Below are 18,235 nucleotides of genomic sequence, written 5' to 3' on the forward strand. Positions count from 1 at the left end.
CGTTTGGCACTAAAAGGTCAGATATGTCACCTGATCATGGACCATGGAGAACCAGTAATCAGTAAAGATTTCAGATCGACTCTAAAACACTGTGAAGACACTGAATCAGAGGTGATTTGATTGTTTCTGTTCTGGTTAAAAATCTGGCAGCTGAGTTCTGGAGATCCGGCTCATGGTTGGTTCCGACCCTCAATGACCTCTCTGGATGTTTTGTAGGAATTAAAGTTAAATCATTTGTGCTCCGACAACCGACAGACCATTCTTTTATTTAGCAGGAGGGATGCATGCTTTTATTTTGAAGCCAGTTCACTTGTTCCTGTGCTGTTAGCGCAGCTTTGTGCAGGAAACCTGCAGCTGAAGAGAATCATCATCAACCTGTTGATCAACATCTACAGTTTAATCATTGTTCGTATATTAGTTGTTCAGTTTGAGCTCGAACTGAATCTTCTGTCTTTTTAGTGAATGTGCAGCTGCAAGGAGACAAACTGAGAGAAAATGACCTATGGCTCTTCTTCATGTCACATCCTGAGGTCAGATGAGGGGGTTCAAGAGCACTTCAGCAGGGTGAGCACCTCCTCCCCAGGTTTATTAATTCACTTTCCTCCTCTGTCGCTGCAACAGTCGTCAGACTCCTGCATTCGTTGTGTTCTGCAGAGGAAATCCAACATGTACGCACAGATGGATGAATGAAAGGCCTCATTGCAACAGGAAGGATCTATTTCTGCAGCAACAGTGTCACCACTGTATCCCCAGGTTTCCTCAGAGATGTGATGGAGGCATGTGCAGGGAGAGTCCCCCACAAACATCCATTCATCACACTGTCGGTGAAACAAGCAGCCACAGAGCTGTTTGTCAAATCCAGCCAGTGTTTGTCATGTAGGAGCAGGGACGCTGGAGGTCAGAGTTTAAACCGAGAGAAAGACAATGACTTCATATTAACGCCAGTGACGCAGTAAAACACATGAATTCTGTGTTGATTTGAACAGTTTGAGAACATTTTACACAACAACACTCAAACCTGGGGGAAATATTAAATCTGAAGTGAGGCCGGCAGCTTCTAACTCTCAATGTTTCTCTAAAAATCTTGAAAAGTTTTTTTTAAATCACTTGTTTCATCCAATATTTTGAAGTGCCCCCAAGTAAGTAAGAACTAAACACTGAGTTTTTGATTATGAGATGTGTCTTTTAAACAAGTAGATTTTCCATAACTTAAATTGTCTGCACAAGAAAAGTTGATCTTTCAGAGTAAAATTCAGACACAGTAGCGACGTCACTGCTTAAAATCAGGTTGAACTTTACTGTATGAATATTAAAATGTAAGATAAAGGGCGGCACAGTGGTGCAGTGGTCAGCACTGTCGCCTCACAACAAGAAGGTTCTCGGCTCCTGTGGAGTTTGCATGTTCTCCCCGTGTATGCGTGTGTTTTCTACATGTACTCCAGGCTCCTCCCACAGTCCAAAGACCTGCAGGCTAATAAGACTCTAAATTGACCATCGGTGTGAATGGTTGTTTGTCTCAGGGTGAAACTCACCACTTGTCCCGTGTCCCCTGGATTGAGCTCCAGCTCTAGTTTAAGATAACTAGAAGATAACGGACGGTTGCAGATGCAGCCCCTTGCCAATAGGAGGTGCTGCAGCCCCACCAACACACCTACCTCCTGTGTCATTGTTTACAAGTGTGAGGAAGTTGCATCTTTAACATGATTTAAGTTTATTGGTCTTATTCCGTGAATTTGCATCAAAGAATCTGACAAACAGCAACACAACAGGTTTCACATCACTTTATTTTTTGGAGCTCAGCAGCGATTTGACACATTTCTTTTTAAAATGATTTGTTAACTGGAAAAAAAAAAAAACACACACACACAACGACACCACACCAGGAGCTGCTGCGATAAAAAAACACGATGATGGATCAGCATTCATAAGACAAATATTAAAATATGAATAATTCAAACATGTATGATATGAAACTGAACACAAAAATGTAATATGCCAGCTTAATGAGAACATAGGTTAATAAATAGATTATTAGATATGATTATATTTGCATGCAGAATTATTGCTTCTAGCTGCGCAGACACGAGGTTTAACCTCTGGAGAGTCTGATGCTACAGCAGCTGGTCACACAAACACACAGTGATAGAACATGCACCTGACGTGGCTGCAGTATAAATGATGTAGAAAACTGTATATTCTGTACATGCTGCTTTCAAATGTCATAAATATTGTTTTTATAGAAATACTGTTTGAGGATTCAGTTTTATAAAACATGCACGTGACTAACAGGAGAGGACAGAGGAGGGATTACACCAACAGGTGGCAGTGTTGTTAAATGTTATTCCTACAATCTCAGCCACACCTCGACTGTTCAGACACAAAGAGACACACACACACACACACACACACACACACACACGCACACACACACACACACGCACACACACACACACACACACACACTCCTGATATGTTGTGATCACCTGATATATTGCACAAATCACAGCAAATATAAATGTAGAAACTCTTAATTTGTCGTATGTTATAGGGAACACGTATGAAGTATGAAGTGTTGGTTGATGAGCCCCCCCCCCCCACCCTCCCGACACCCTCACCCTCCTGTCTCTCCCACCGATGACATCACCCAGTAACCTCGGAGACCCCCTGAATACAGGCCCACCCAGGAAATGAGGTTACAACTTTGGAATGTGAGATGGAAGACAACAACCCCCCACCCCACCCCCACCCCCCTCAACCAGCACCCTCGACCACCCTCCGCCAGTCCTGCACCCTCTCTCTCGTCTCCCTCCCCCTTCACAGCACAACAAGGAGGGCCTTCTTCTCCCCCGTGTCCCCCCGACCCCTCTTCCTCCAAGACTGACGGCTCTATGAAGTCAAAACCTGGAAAAGGTCACATTTACTGGTGAGGGAGGGAGGATGGAGGAGGGGGGGGGAGGCTATGTCACAGCAGCAGCATCTTCCCATCAGGATTTATCACAATACACACACACACAACAGGTTTCTACAATACAGCCACTTACCTGTGTCAACACTTGGGTCCACACAGAGAAACATGAGAAAAAAACAAGTGCAATGTGTCATAGCGTCGTGAATCCCTCGTGTGAGAGGACGAGCAACGTTTGGTTTCAGAGTCCGGTTCAAAGAAACGAGTGAGAGCACATGACGGCGTTTCTGCAGCAGCTGCAGACGGAGCCGAGGCGACTGACGGCCTCCGGTGAGGAAACATGCCGCAGCCTGAGTGTGTGATGTGTGGAAACGAATCAATGTTCTGATGAGAAGAGTGTTTGTGAAACGTCCGTGTGGTCACATGATGATCCCACGACAACCTGATCTGTTTCTATTCTCAAGTCAGATATGACTGCTGTGTGATGTGTTGCTGTTTTTTAGTACAGACACAAATCGGTCAGTAATTTCAGTCTTGGCTGCGTTGTTGTGTTTCCATGATTAAAGGAACAGGTCGTCATTCTGGGAGACGAGCTTATTGGCTTGTTTTCCCGGTGGAGAGTAAGAGAATCAATCCCTCGCTCACATTAGTGATAGTGTCACTGTGGAGGTGGTTTTCACCCCCGTTCATTTGTTTATGGGTTTGTTTGTTTGTTTGTAAGTAAGATGACGCAAACATTACACAATGGGTTTTCACAAAGTTAGTCTGCAGGATGTGGTGCAGATCAGGATCAATTTTCCGCACAGGTTGGCAGAGGTCTAAGTTTCTTAATCACGACAACAGAAGTGTAAAAGTGAAGTTGTTTGCTAAGCTAACTAGCTGCAAGCCTGGTCCATGCAGAGTCAATCCTCTCATCTAATTCTCCACCAGAGAGCGAATAAGCAAATCTCTCAAAATATTCAACGGTTAGCGATCGACCTGTGATTCCTCAGTGTTGGGTCTCCACCTCCACCACCGTCCAGTCTCCGGGGGGGGAGCTGCCCTGACTGTCCGGGGAGTAGCTGCTGACGGAGGTGACGGTAGCGACGGGAGGGCTGAACTGCGGCAGCATGTTGGGCCACATGCTGCTCTCCAGGGGGCTCAGGGTGCCCCCGGACCCGACAGGGAGGAGCAGGAGAGGTGGGCAGCCTCCGTCCCCGGACAGCATCAAGGTCTGGTTGATGAGCTGCTGCACCATGTCCACCTTCTTGTTCCACTCGAGGTCCTGTGGAGGCACTGGACGCAGCTGCCTGTTGAACTCCTGGGAGGACGGCGGCCCCTTCCCCACCACTTGTTTGTTCCTGTTGTGCGCTCCTCTGGCCTCGTCCTCCTCGTCGCTGGTCTCCATGGCTTCATAGATGGTGCAGAGGCCCGAGGACGGGGAGAGCATGACTCCGGTCGGGCTCCTCCTCAGCTGCTGCTGCTGCTGGATGTGTTTCTGCTGCATGCGGTACTGCTGCTCCAGCTCCAGCTGCCACTGAAGAACCTGTCTGCGTTGGCAGTGCTCCTGCTGCTGCTGCTGGAGCTGCAGCTGGAGGAGCTCCTTGCGTTGCATCTCCAGCTGCCTCTGCTGCTCCAGCCTCAGCCGCTCCTCCTCCAGCCACTGCCTCTTCTGCCTCTCCTGCTCCTGCCGGTGCTGCATCTCTCTCAGCTTCTGCTGGTGCTCCTCCAGCCTTCTCAGCTGCTCTCCACCAGCGTGTCCATCACCGCTGGTCTCTATCAAAGGAGGAGGAGGCGCAATCTTGGCAAAATGTGCCGCAAGACTCGAATCGATGGGCCTCCTGTTTCCTGGGACCAACGCCAAGTAGTGGCCGTTGGCTATAGGACAAGGGGTAGTGTGGTTCTGGTTCTGGTTGTCCTCCTGGGAGTCGGCTTGAGGCTTGTGGTCTCCATCCGCTTCATCTCTCTTCTCGTCTCCTGTGAGACAGTCAAGATCACTTGTTGCATCCAGAGGAGATGCATGCATCAACAGTACGGGTGGAACAACAAGGGCCGGGAGGAGCGGGGTTCAGGAGACATCTGACAAGAGGGTGAAGAAGGTATAACGCAAAAAGAAAAGGGGGTTCTCAAAATAAAGTGACATCCATGACACAGGAAAACTAGAAACTGGTAGAAACAAACCAGGAAACAGGAACAAGGTATAATGTGCAAGATGTTTTCTCTCTGAAGTTGCATTTCCTTTAGAACGACATGTTTTACTGTATTCTAATTAATAAAGTAAACTACAGCACATCCTCGTAAAGGTACAAGAATACTTTGGTTATCGTGCAAGACATAAATACACAGTACAGACAACATGTACTTGAAGAGACAGATGGACACAGGGAATAAAACTCACACAAACATCACATAGGACAAACTGAACTTTGTTGATGAAAATGTGATGATGCATTTTACTGTTTAACTGAAAGTTCTGAAGCTGATTCATTTATTTTGGGTGCCTCTATTGAACTTCATATTTTTCAAATGTCCCAAAACACAAACCTGAATCAGGGCTCGCACAGTCTCATGAATATATTCACTATCACAGCTGAACGTTCAGAGGGGAGTCAGGTAGAGGGGTGTGTGTGTGTGTGAGAGGTCTGGCATGTTTCCATACGAGGGTTTTGATGAAGAGGAGCAGGCAGGTCAGAGGAAAAAAGGCACAAAAGGGGCAAATGTGTTTGGTCTTCTTTGATCGGATGCATTGATGCGACAGGAGATGTGTGTTTGTTGAACTTTACAGATCTGAGCATGTTTCACCTTGTTTGTATCACTTGTGCAGACTTGGAGAGAGGCTGCTGTTAAAGTTACCCTGTGACTAATCTCTATCAGCGATCTGCATATGAATGCTGATGAATTAAAGAGCCAACAGCCGATGAATTTTGTTCAATGCATTTCGCCTCTTTTCTTTCCTGCAGGCAAACAACGCCTGTTCAAACTAGAAACAGAAACCAGACGCTCCAGATTCACATGTAGAATATGTTGATAGAGATTAACAATGTTAACATGAAGGTTAACGATGAATAATTGAAAATATTTGGCTTTACAAATATACCTCAACACATTTGTTGGACCTCTGGGAGACCTTAAAAACAGAGAACACATTTGTCTGTTCATAAAAAAACTCCACAGGGCATCTTTACAGGAGCCTCGCTGAGCGGACGTGTGTTTTCAGTGTCATGTTGTCTTGAAAGCACAGAACATGCTGGAGAAGAACAAGGCACGAGGACGCCATCACCTGTTTGATGTTGACCAAAATTCCATTTGAGATACAACATTGTACAATGTTGCATCACTTCCTGTTTACCAGTTATTCCCATGGTGAACGATGAGAAGGAGGTACCATGGAAAGTCAGTTGTGGAGACACACGAATACACAGCGATTCAAACACAAGGACAGTAAGTTCAGGCATGCTGGAGCCACAGGGGAAATAAGAAACAGGAACAAAATGCCTTGCAAGGATGTTTTAATGGAATTTTGAAAGATAACCTAGTGTGAACCATTCATTTATGAACATGTCTAGTGTAGAATTGTTTCAAATTCAAGGTAGTACACAGTCTCTTTGTTAGTTAAACATGCAATATACTGTTGAAATAGTAAACCAAACGCTGGCTATGAGAACGTTTCAGCGAATGTAAAGCTGTGTAGGACAATGCAGGGTCTCATCACAAATAATGTGCTAGATGTTAGTCTCTCCTCGAACACAAATGATCAGCTAACTGAGGCCTGAAGCGTAGCCACTTAAAAACCAAAAGCCTGAAACACATACTGTACGTGACTGCACGTTATATACCGTAACCACCTATGCAAAGAGCGTGAACCTCTGGATGCACACATTAAAAAACTTCACCAACTGCAATCTAACACTCCCATACCTACCTCAACACATCTCAACGGGCCAACCGCCGTGTTAATATCTAGCCTTTATTTTCAAAAGCTAAAAGTCTTGAAACAAGAAGACGACCTTTAAAAAGGAGCATGTGACTATCGCTATGGTGCTGTTGAACATGAAGCGTGTGTACACAGGGTAGGGAGGACCAGGGGTCTGCGCTACGAGGCAGAATTTGGAAACGTCAGCTTTAACTCTGCTGGTAAATCAAGTCACCATGGTAACTGGTGCTGAACGGCTTTGAAGAACTACAAAAACTCAGAGTTAAACCTAAAGTTACCTCGATTATTGTAAAATCCTGTTTCCACGTAGCACAGGCTCCTGGTTTCAACAGAAAACCAAAAAAAAAAACCCAACAACAAATAAGCAAATACAAAACAAAAAAAAGTCATTGACATTTGTTCGGTAAAAACAGTAGGATAAATACACAATGAGTCCATGTCATTCCATCTATTTTTTTTTTTCTTTTTTCGGTTTAAACGCTCAGTCACATTGGACCAATCAGTCAATACCCCATCAGGGGCTACAGAATATGCAGTGTTACTTAAAAAGAACATTCTACTAGAAAATGGTAGTAGCTATTGTACATAAAGGAGTTTAAGCCAGACACTCATAACCATGATCATAACAGTATGAAAGAGGGAGGCTTCATTTAAAATTTGCTACAGTCATTTTTCTCATCTCCATTCTTTGTTTTTTTTTATTTTTTCCTACATTCTGGCTCCCCTCTTTTTTTCTTCTAAGCCATCTAACTCAACTGGAGAGAAAACAAACAACAGGTAAGGGGAGGGTTGTGGGGAAAAGGTGCATTCCAGGGGTAATAGGAGGGACTTATACATTACCTGCCAGAAAACTATCAGTCTTATCACAAATGGTTGAGTAGTACGGTGGCTGGCTATCGTCGGGTTCTCCAGATTCCTGGGCCCCGAAGTGGTGACTGGACTCCAATGGATCGACTTCGCCAAGGTGGTCTGCTGCAACCTTTCCACCCAGCATGTAGTGGTGCTCATCTAGGCTGGGCGGCATTCCTCCCGGAAGGCCCAAAGGCATCAGGTCCACAGGTCTGCCCAGCAGGTCGTCTGCGTGGGCAGCGGCGGCCGCTGATGGCAGGGTCAGCTCCTTGATAAGGGAGGGGTCCTTGGCCTCCTCAGGCAGCTGCTCCATGTTCTCTAGGGAGAAGATCCCCGGGCTCTTTCCGCAGCTCTCGGCCATCGAGTGTGCGTTGGAGTTGGATGTGGTGCAGTCGAAGCCATAAGATGCCACAGAGTTGGCTGACTGTGGAGTGGCCCCACCTCCATCCTCTTCGCCGTCTCCAGCAGCTGTGTCTGCTGCCTCCTCATCCTCGTCAAGAGCTGGCAAATTACAGGTTGGAGTAGGGCTTTCAAATCCAGCACTCTCATCCATCATCATTGGTGCATCTGGGTCATTTATTTGCATCTCACCCTCCGTATCACTGGCCTCGTCTCCCGAGGTGGAGGGGGAAGAAGGGGCAGATGCTGGAGCAGTTGGGGGTCCTGTTCCCAGGACCTCGTCAGCAGGGAGTGTCTCAGCCTCCTCCTCTTCTCCATCACCTTTCTCCAAGTGGATACCCAGGTCCTGCTCCAGGTCTGGCTGGACTGAGGCAGGCACCGGAGTCTGCTGCTTGTCAGAACGCGACTCCACCCCAGAGCTGCTGTCGTAGTCGCGGAGCTCCTCTGGTGTGCTTGTCTCACTGCTACCGTGAGCAGACAGACCTGTGCCACTCTGAGACATGCCCATAGCAGGGCCAGCAAGTAGGTCCTGTACCTCCTCGGAACCCTTCATCTCCTCGTGGGCTGACTGGAGCTCTGGCTGAGGAGCAAAGGAAGGGGCACTGCTGTCCAAACATGCCTGGGCAGGAGATTGAGTTGGCGTTTCAGATTCGGCTGCCCCATGGTCAGACACCGGGCTGGGAGAGGAGACAGAGAGCAGTGATGCTGGTTGACCCCAGGTATCAGCGAAAGGGTTGGTCTGGCCCCAGGAGGGAGCTGGGGGCATGCAGGGTGGAGGAACAGAGCGATTGAGGTTGTCTAAATGCTCCTCCTCATTGAAGTCATCTTCATCTACGTTTCCACAGCTCTCCGTCACGCCTTCACTGTGCATCTCTACATCCTCATCGTCCTCCTCATCACGTTCCTGCTGCTGGAACACCTTGTGATGCTCCTCTATTCTCTCTGAACTCAAGTCCATATCATCCACCCGCTCATCCTCTTCGTCCTCATCCTCCTCTTCTTCATTGGCTAGGGTTTCCACGTTGGGTGAACCCATGAGATTACCATCTCCCTCAGAGCCACGGAGGCTTGAATCGATCATGGCATCTGAGCTCTGGGTGCCCTCTAATATAGCGGTGTGCTGGGTGCTACTGAGGTCAGAGACTCCCTGCTGCCGGCTGCTGGTACAGCTGCTCACATCCTCAGAGTCCATCCCAGACAAAAGGTCGTCACCGTGCCAGCCCGCTGAACCGCCAAATGCTGAGGAGCGGACTTGAAACTCCTCAGAGGGTTGAGAAGTGCTCATTTCAGTGATCATGGATGAAGGCTGATGGCCTAGTCTCCTCTGTTCCTCATCTTCATCCTCCTCCTCATCATCATCTTCATTGATCTCTTCATCAGCCTTTTCCACTGCCTCCTCCTTCTCATGAGGGGAGATCAGGTCCCTGGGGGTGAAATCATCAATGGGCGAGGCACCCAACAAGTGGGTTTGTGCCATCATATTAAAGGCCTCTGCAGAAGGAGCTGTGGAGGAAGGCATAAACAGGATTTTCTCTTCGTCATCTTCCTCCTCCTCTTCGTCCTCCTTTGTCTCATGTGTGAATCGCTCTTTATTCTCCCTCTCCTCTTCTGTCTGGAAGTTCATCATGCTGACTGTGCTCTCTGAAGCAAAGTCAGACGAGTGTTGGTTCTTGTCCCAGGGGTCAGACTGAAAGTGCATGTCCAGCAGAGAAGAAGGGTTCTGTGGCTCTCTAACTGGAGAAACTGGGCCTGGTGGGGAGCAAGGAGGAGACATAACAGTAGTTCCCAAGGAGGGAACAGACTCCTGAAATTTGAAAAGGTCCAGCTGGGCCGACACAGGGACACTGGAGGCTTGTTCATGGAAAGAATCAGCTCCTAGTTCTTCCTCTGATGACAGCTGGGACATAGGTTCCACAGGGGGTTCTGGAGATGGTACTTTTACAGGTTCCAGTGTTGGTTCACATAGAGGCTCAGGTGTTTCCTCTCGTATGGGTTCTGGTGATGGTTCTCGAAGGGGTTCTGGTGATGGTTCTCGGAGGGGTTCTGGTGATGGTTCTCGAAGGGGTTCTGGTGATGGTTCTCGAATGGGTTCTGGTGATGGTTCTCGGAGAGGTTCTGGTGATGGTTCTCTAACAGGTTCTGGTGATAGTTCTCGAATGGGTTCTGGTGATGGCTCTCGAACGGGTTCTGGCGTTGGTTCACGTAGGGGTTCTGGAGATGGTTCTCGAACGGGTTCTGGCGTTGGTTCACGTAGGGGTTCTGGAGTTTGCTCAAGTAAAGGCTCTGGCGTCGGTGCAAGTACAGGTTCTTGTGTTGGTTCTGGTGTGGGCTCTGAGATTTTTTCCACAGCTACTTCAGCGAGAGGTTCTGGTTCCTCTGGCACGGCAATGGCAGCTGCAGCCGTAGCAATAGCTGCAGCAGCAGCTACAGCTGCGGCAATTTCCTTTACAGGCTCGGCAACTGTTGCTGCTTTGGGGCCACGCTTCACAGGGGTTGGGGTGCTGCTGCCCACAGTTTTCTTGGCGGTGGGAGTCTTGGCTGCAGCCGGTTTGGAGCCAGGCGTCTTGGAAGGTGTGGGCTTACTCTCTTGTGTTTTTGAGCGGTTGGGTGTCTTTGTGTCCACAGCCTTGGTAGTAGTAGTTGGCTTTTTGGTGGTGGTGGCTGATTTGGGGGTCTCGGATTTTGCGGACTTTGTAGTAGATGAAGGACGGGTAAGAGGAGAGTCTGCAGGCTTTTTGGATGCTGCGGTTGCTGGTTTGGTAACATCTAGGAGAAAACAGAGCACAAGGAATGGTTAAATAGTCTCATAATGAAACTAAAACAGCATATTAAAATCCACACAAAAGACTCATTACTTAAACATTCTGTAGTGATGTCACTGATTTTAAGTCAAGGAAGAAAATGTTGTCGTGATTTTTTATTGTGATGCTTACAGCGCTTTCTTTTTCATGACATCATCTTTTTATTTGTACCTTTTTTCACAGGGGTTGAGTTTCTAGATGTTTGTGATGTGGGAACTCTGCCACCAGAGGGGGTAGAGGAGGTTGGTTTGGAGGCAGCAGGTTTAGCAGCAGAGGAGGGGGTTTTAGGAGTGGCAGGTTTGGATGTAGCTGGGGAGCTCTTGGTTGCACTTGTAAGGGGTTGCCGGGTTGAGCCTGTGGCTGGACGAGGTGATGCTGCTGTGCCAGTTGTTGGCCTGAAGTAAAGAAGACAAAGAACGGGGTTACCAGACATTCTTCAACATGGATATCAGTGTCTTTCTAGATCATGATCTAATTCCCTCTCTCTCCTGGTCCATTCTTAGCTGTAGAATCATTTAAAATCCCTATGAGATGGACATACGCAAGTGAGCTCAACAGAAAGGTGATTTTCCTTGTGAAAAAACAAGGGATGAAGATTAATTGAAGGTGACTTGGGCATTTAAGCTGACAACCCTCACAGCAAGAGGAAAACATCGGGTCTCACTCCAACCACTGTAAGCCCCTCAGAGTGATTGTGACAGGGAAGCAGGACTGTGATGCCTCACTCATTAGTCACAGCCAGAGGATAGACCCAGAGACACATCACAAACACCAGCAAGGTTGTTTGCAAAGCTTGCAGGACTAAAACAGTACTTGGGTATGGAGGCGTTTCACCTCATAAAGAGAGAACAGAACATCCTTAATGACCGAAATAACTTTTACAGATGAAGCATCAGCTCAAATACCATGAGTTGTTGATGACTGCCCTCTCAAAGACTGGAGGGCAATGTGTTGTAAACAAAAACACGTGATCTCTGCAGTGAAATGAATATCTTACCCTAACCCTAACCCTGCTGCTCTCTACACAAGCACCATCCCTCGCCTGAACGTTCTGAAGATTTTGCCACATCTGACTTGGCCAGTCTCCTGCTACCTTCATTTGTGAAAGACAAACTCTGGAAAATGTCCGGACCCAATTGACCATATACAGACACTGTTGCTTTCAGATATGATCAACATGCTGCGCAAACTAGTTGTTTACAAGCACGACCTTGCCTTCAGTGAATTAGCATCTGAAACAATGGTAAAAACAGGGCAAACTCCCCTGAGAGACTACGAAGTGGTGCAGTTTGGAACGTGAGTCACAACGGACGCCTGAGAGGCGCCCAAACCCCAGTGAACCCTGTCGCTGATCTCTTGTCCAAATACGCCGTCGACACCTGGGGCACTATGCATCAGCCTGCCTGCTCTGGTGGCCTATCAGAAGCTGGCTTCCATGTCCCATCTGAGAGAAGTAACCTACATCTAGTAGTCCTGACAGGGCTGTGGTGTGCAATCTCCTGGGCCCATGCTACACTAACTGCCTGCTTCTAAATAAAGAATTGAGTTAGGACTGGCAGAAAGAGAACAGCCAACAAGAGGGAGATAGAGAGAGAGTGAAGATGGTTGGGAGCATGTTAATCTTTAATACTGAAAGGAGAACAAAAATAACTTCTCCAAATCTGCCCGGTTGGAACCATAGGCTGTGTCAGAAGCACACTCATTGTGTAAGGGCAACGAAGTGGTGCGTGCCATCCGCAACCTGGCAAAGGTGGTGGAATACTATTTGGTAACATGAAGATTAAAGCCGGAGAGCAACGGGTGGCAGCACAGGGTGTGGTCATGTCAGAAGTTCAGACCGGCATTTACAGTTAATCCACATAATTTATAATAGGCTTTAGGCCAGTGAAAGGTGTGTTACTGATATTGGGATTGTTGGATCATGTTTGCTCCGTTTTACTGAGTAAAATCCCTTCTGGCTAAGTAAAACCACGGATAGACTCGTCTGTGAGGCATTGCTTGGTTGCATTTGAAGGAGACTGTGTTAGCTGGAAAATCAAAAAACGCTGATGTGAAAGATTGCATGTGAAGTTGCTCATGTTCTTGCAGCCCTCTTAAGATTTTATTAGAGACAGTATAAAAGACACAGATCAAAATGAATTTCCGCTGGCACAGCAATGAATTTAAACCCTGCAGCAAATCCTCCTGAGGAAAGTTCAGTTTAGTCCTAAACTTAATCTAAAATTTCTACTTTAACTCTATAACAAGCTTTACCTAAACTTAAAACTGGGAAATGGTCAGTGAGGTGTTAAAATTTTAAAGCTCAAATTGTGAACAAGATGTTAAAAGGTTAAATGAGAATAAGTTCTGTGGTGAAAAAAAAAAAATCTGACCCAAATTAAAGGATACAGAGATTGGCATTAAAGATGAAGTGTGCTGAGGGTAATTCAGTGAATATTCAAAATAATCTGTGTGATAAAGGAAAAGGGGTAATCCAAAAAGGCAGGAGCACTTTGGAGAGAACTAGAGACTAACCAGGCCACTGAGGAAGAAAGAGGCAAGAGGGAGATAGAGACAATGCAAGAGGGAGAGAGATGAGAGAGCGTAGGCAGATAATATTCATCCGATTACACATTATCTTATATCAGTGTCTTATTAAAGACAGCAGTCTGCACTGTTCCAAAATTATTGCAGGATTTCAGAGACTGGGGGACAGAAAAATTACATCTTGTGTGTTCTGAGATTAGATGGGGTTTAACTAAACTTGGTGTGTTGTCAACCAACAATGTTGTGATGCTTGATATATTCTAAGCCTTCATTCAGGCTGTAATTAAACTCGCTGTCAGCTGAATGACTGACAGGGTTATTGCAGCCACTTGCAGCATGTATCAGAGGACAGGGAAAGGAGGGATGTGACTATTGTTCACCACAGGCCAAGCTGACAGAAACACTATAAATAACATTATAAATTGGGGTTAAAGCAAATGTTGCACAGAAAGCCCAGAAATGCACTCGAGCAGAAACATCACATGACTCTGACAGTTACTCGCTACAGGCTGACTGACGTTCACAGCGATCCCTTAAAGTTCACCTTAGCTTTATTATTATTCCTCAAACATTGCAGCTGAGAAGGGATCAGTGTGTAAAAACATGTCTGCCCGCTGCTGTTGCTTTGTTAAGATACAATAGGAGTTAGGCTATGATTAAAATCATGAGATGCACCACGAAAGGGACAAAGAGTGGTTGGAAGCTAAGCAAGCATGCAGGCAGACATTATGCCTGCAGCGGAGGTGACAAGCTTCAGAAGAGGACCTCCCTCCTCTCAAGACAAGCGGCAAATTAAAGATCATGGTGTGTTAATTAAGCTGCAGAAACGTGGAGGCGGAATTTTTATCTGGGTTAAAGAGGCTTCAGACATTTCAAGGAAGGAGGGCACTTTGGAAATGTTATTGTAAAATGATCAGATCTCAGTCAACATTACTGTTCTCCCGTTCCCAAGGTTTCTACAGGGAACAATGAAGACCTGCGGGCTCTGTTTTAAATGCAGATACAATTCAAACTAGAATGTCATTTGGTAGAGCTCATAGCTCATTTAAAGGCACTAGATCTTACTCCAGACTTAAGACTCAGTAAATATTAAACATATCAAACAAATCAACAATAATTTTGAAAAATGTCACGATATTAAAGAACAAAAAAAATCCTAGATCCACCCCCTGAGCCAGAGCTGATCCACCCCTCCACAAACTCTCATGGAAACCGGGTGAGCAGTTTAAATAATAAATAATAAAAAATACATCGTTTTTTGGAAATAGAGCAGTTAATGTCTGGTTCTGTTACAGATAAACAACTCGCACATCTGTCACATGTCTGCAGCATGAGTGAACACACCCATAAACACACTTAAACCTTTGTCTCACCCTCACACACACAAACGCCTCCTTCTGCCCACTTCTCTCTGACCAATTCCCCCTCAATCCATTTGGTAATTGGCTCGGTGGCTTCATGGCAGCAGTAGACCGCATCACATCGTCACCGACCACACCCAGAACAGTACAGATGATTTACAGGCTGCGCAACACGTCGTCTGCTTCAAGCTGGGCGGCTGAACGGTATCTGGGGCGAGGACCCGGACAACTGCTCAACACACACACATCAGTGCTGGACCATTACATCAGCAGTCATTTGTAAGATCATGAAGAATGTTGCATTCAACACACTGCAGTAAAAATTCATCATCCCCCAGGGACCATCAATGAGGAGCAGCATGACTAATGTGGGAACACGAGAGGCTGGCAGGAAAAACAGAAAACAACCTGATCACCCAACAGCGAGTCTGTCTCATCTTATCCTCTGAATTTCTACAGTAGAAGCAAATACCCTTGTTATGTCCTCTAATCTAAAAATGGGCAATATTTCCTTCTGTTTCACGCAGAGAAACCCTCTGGTCCTCGCCACCTCCTTACCACCTCTGCCTTTCTCTCTCCCACACACACACACACACACACCTCACACCTCACACTCTCTGCATGCACTACCCTCTCACTCTGTACGCTTCTCTGGCAGCCGTGATGGGAGCTCAGCAGGGACACATGACTTATTCAGCCATGTAGCTTCCATGCTCCACCACCACCATTTTTTTTTAACCTCACTCTGCTGCACCGGCAGAGAGCAGAGCCGGCAGGAGGAAGCAGCTCGGCGGCACGTAACATGTCCAGCACTCTACCGTGTGCTCGTCCCATCCCCCTTTACCTCCACATCATACTGACTAATATACCGGCAAATGAACACATGCTCTGCATTCTAATTGCATGCTGCTCCTACTATGCGGGCGTCCAGGAGCTGCAGTACATGTACACACTGTACATTATATAACATATACACAGTCTGCTGTGTGGTCCTGCATGCTGCATACCAGTCCATACATTATCTACGCCAAACATGAATCATCTTTGCGGCTGCCCAGGAGAAAAAACATGTAAATATTCATGCGCACAAGCTGACACATAAACTGTTAGCATACATCGCAGCACACATGAACATGATGTTCAAACAACCTGTAATGATTTCTACTTTCGCCATTTGCACACTAATCAGGCTGAAATGTTTCCTGTCACAAGCTGCGTGCTCTGGGCAATGTGTTTTAAACAGCAGGTGCACACGCCTCCTAAAGAAAGCAAGCGTGCCGATGCAAGCAGGAAAAACAGAATGACAGAAAACTCTAAAACAAAACATTAATATTGTATAAACACTGATCTAAAGGGAACAAGTACAGGCATGATGCACACACACACACACGTACACTGTGTACTTTAGTTGTACAAACACATTGACAGATTCACAACCTGAGACCTGAACATAATATCACCAGCGGCTCCGCCTCTACACCCTCACTGAAGGTGCCATTATGTTTGACTGACTGGTCGCCAACTGTGACGTCAGAACAACACCTTTCCCTGACCCGTTCAGTTAATAAAGCCCCGTGTGAAGAGAGCCTGTTTCTTGAGTAGTTAGATGCTGACACCGGAAAAATATGTACGTGAGCTTTCAGATGACTCAATGGTCTTCTTTAAAAAAGCTTGGCTGTGCAGAGTGGGTGTTTACCCAGACAAAGAATGAGCTGTGATAGCCACTGGCATCAAACCTAATCTAATTTTGCTAAAACCCCCAGCTGAAGAGAAGAATAAAACACTTGTGAGTGGCATTAACTCAGACGGAAGTCACTTAGTGAACATTTGCTATGCACTTTTATTTTTCTGGTAAGTGTGACCTGCTGCAGATGGAATTAAATCAATTGAACCACAGAGCAACACAAGTAAATTGATAGACCCACTTTGGGAGTATGTGTGTGTGTGTGTGACAGCAACAGGGGAAGCAGGGGGAGTCTGCTGTGCCAATGAATGTATCCGTCCCCACCACTCTACTGATAGCAGGCCTGAATTAAGAGTGGAGTGAGGTAGGAAAAGGGCAAAATCTAATTAAAGTAGAAATTTATGGCCCCGTCAAAGCAGATCACACACACAGATGCTGACGTGCACGCACACACACTTAACGAAGCGTGGCTACAAGCGTACATGGTGCTGTCAGAGGAGCCTATCATCAGTAATGGTTATACCTCTCTCATGGGGATTTGTATGTAGGTCTACTGCAGTAAAATGCTTCCGTGGGCTACACATGCACTGAGTGTAACATGTTACTGACTCACACACTTCCAATAAATAATGAAACGTAGCTGTGCTTAGATACAACACTAATAATCTTCACCTGATTACAATGATAGACTCATCTAGATTTCAGCTCAGTCTTTTTTAATAAATGTGATGAAGTCTTTCTACCTGTTTCAACAGGTGTGTTCCCATACATCTGTTTTCATTTACATTTTCCAATTTGTGCATCAAGAAAACGTTTTCACTGTTGGCTGCAATGAAAAACTAAGAATACAAATAAAAACTTAATGTTGCAAACTGCCTTTGAAAACTATAGCATTGCATCTGTGTGATCCTATGAGGTTCTACGCTGCTCTGAAAATTGCAGTTTAATCTGGGTGATACTAATAAACGTCATAACAGATTGCCGCATTCATTGATGTATTTGTCGATGCCCAACCCTGTATTTCCAGCAGTAACGGACGCATGCTGGTATTTAAACATCTCTATTAACAACGGCACTGTGAGTGACTTCACCATCCATCGTAAACTAGTGTTGAGAACAGCGCCTGATCCGTGCTGAAAAACTACTCAGAGTCAATCATTTCTCTATTACATTAATGACCATGACAGTTCATGAAGTTCACACAATGAGTGTTCTCTTCTGCACTGGTGATTGCCTGCATGCCATTGTGTAATACCTTTTAATGAGATGTTTGCACATCAACCATTGAATAAAGCTGTAATCTGAGTGTAATCTCCACACACCAACTGCTACCCATGGCACGTGCAGTGTGGAGAGGGGGTGGGGTGGGAAACACCTTGCTCTCAGGTGGAGGAAAGCAGCTTGCAACTGTACGTTTGTCATGTTAGTGTAATAACTACAGTAAAAGAAGGTCATGTATGTACGTATGTATGTTGCACACCTTCTCCTGTGCACTGGAGTTTGGCTGATACTGATACTGTTTCTGACTCACCAATGTGCCCACATACAGACGTGCCAACATGGGAACAATACAAACCATACACCATAGTGGCAAAACAGTGAGGAAGAAAAGAGGCTTATTGCTTGAACAAATAAACAAAGAGGAAGAGGCAGCAGTGTGAGTTTCTGTTGAAAGAACAGTCAGACTTCCCAAAGGCTGTATCTGATCAGGACCCTCGCTGTCTCAGACAAAGGCCTTGTTCATCCTCCAATACTGGTCTGTTGCCAAGTCACCTCAGGACCCAACACCAGGCACCC

At 46.1% G+C, this 18,235-nt stretch overlaps 1 protein-coding gene across 3 annotated transcripts in view; it reads right to left on the bottom strand.

The window, feature by feature from the left end:
- Nucleotides 1–1,765: 1,765 nt before the first annotated feature.
- Nucleotides 1,766–18,235, bottom strand: part of prr36b (proline rich 36b) — a 31,496-nt gene continuing 15,026 nt past the window's right edge. For 2 of the 3 annotated variants that reach the window (XM_069524919.1, XM_069524920.1), the window contains exons 4-6: nt 11,039–11,262; nt 7,659–10,832; nt 1,766–4,861 (exon numbers count right to left, since the gene is read on the bottom strand). In XM_069524919.1, the coding sequence (XP_069381020.1) occupies nt 3,894–4,861; nt 7,659–10,832; nt 11,039–11,262 (4,366 nt within the window). In that variant the 3' untranslated portion in view covers nt 1,766–3,893. Of the gene's footprint in view, nt 4,862–4,937; nt 4,964–7,658; nt 10,833–11,038; nt 11,263–18,235 lie in introns of those variants that run through there. The other variant, XM_069524921.1, reaches the window with a different exon arrangement.

Source organism: Paralichthys olivaceus, chromosome 5 (assembly GCF_024713975.1).
Source record: "Paralichthys olivaceus isolate ysfri-2021 chromosome 5, ASM2471397v2, whole genome shotgun sequence".
NCBI lineage: Eukaryota > Metazoa > Chordata > Actinopteri > Pleuronectiformes > Paralichthyidae > Paralichthys > Paralichthys olivaceus.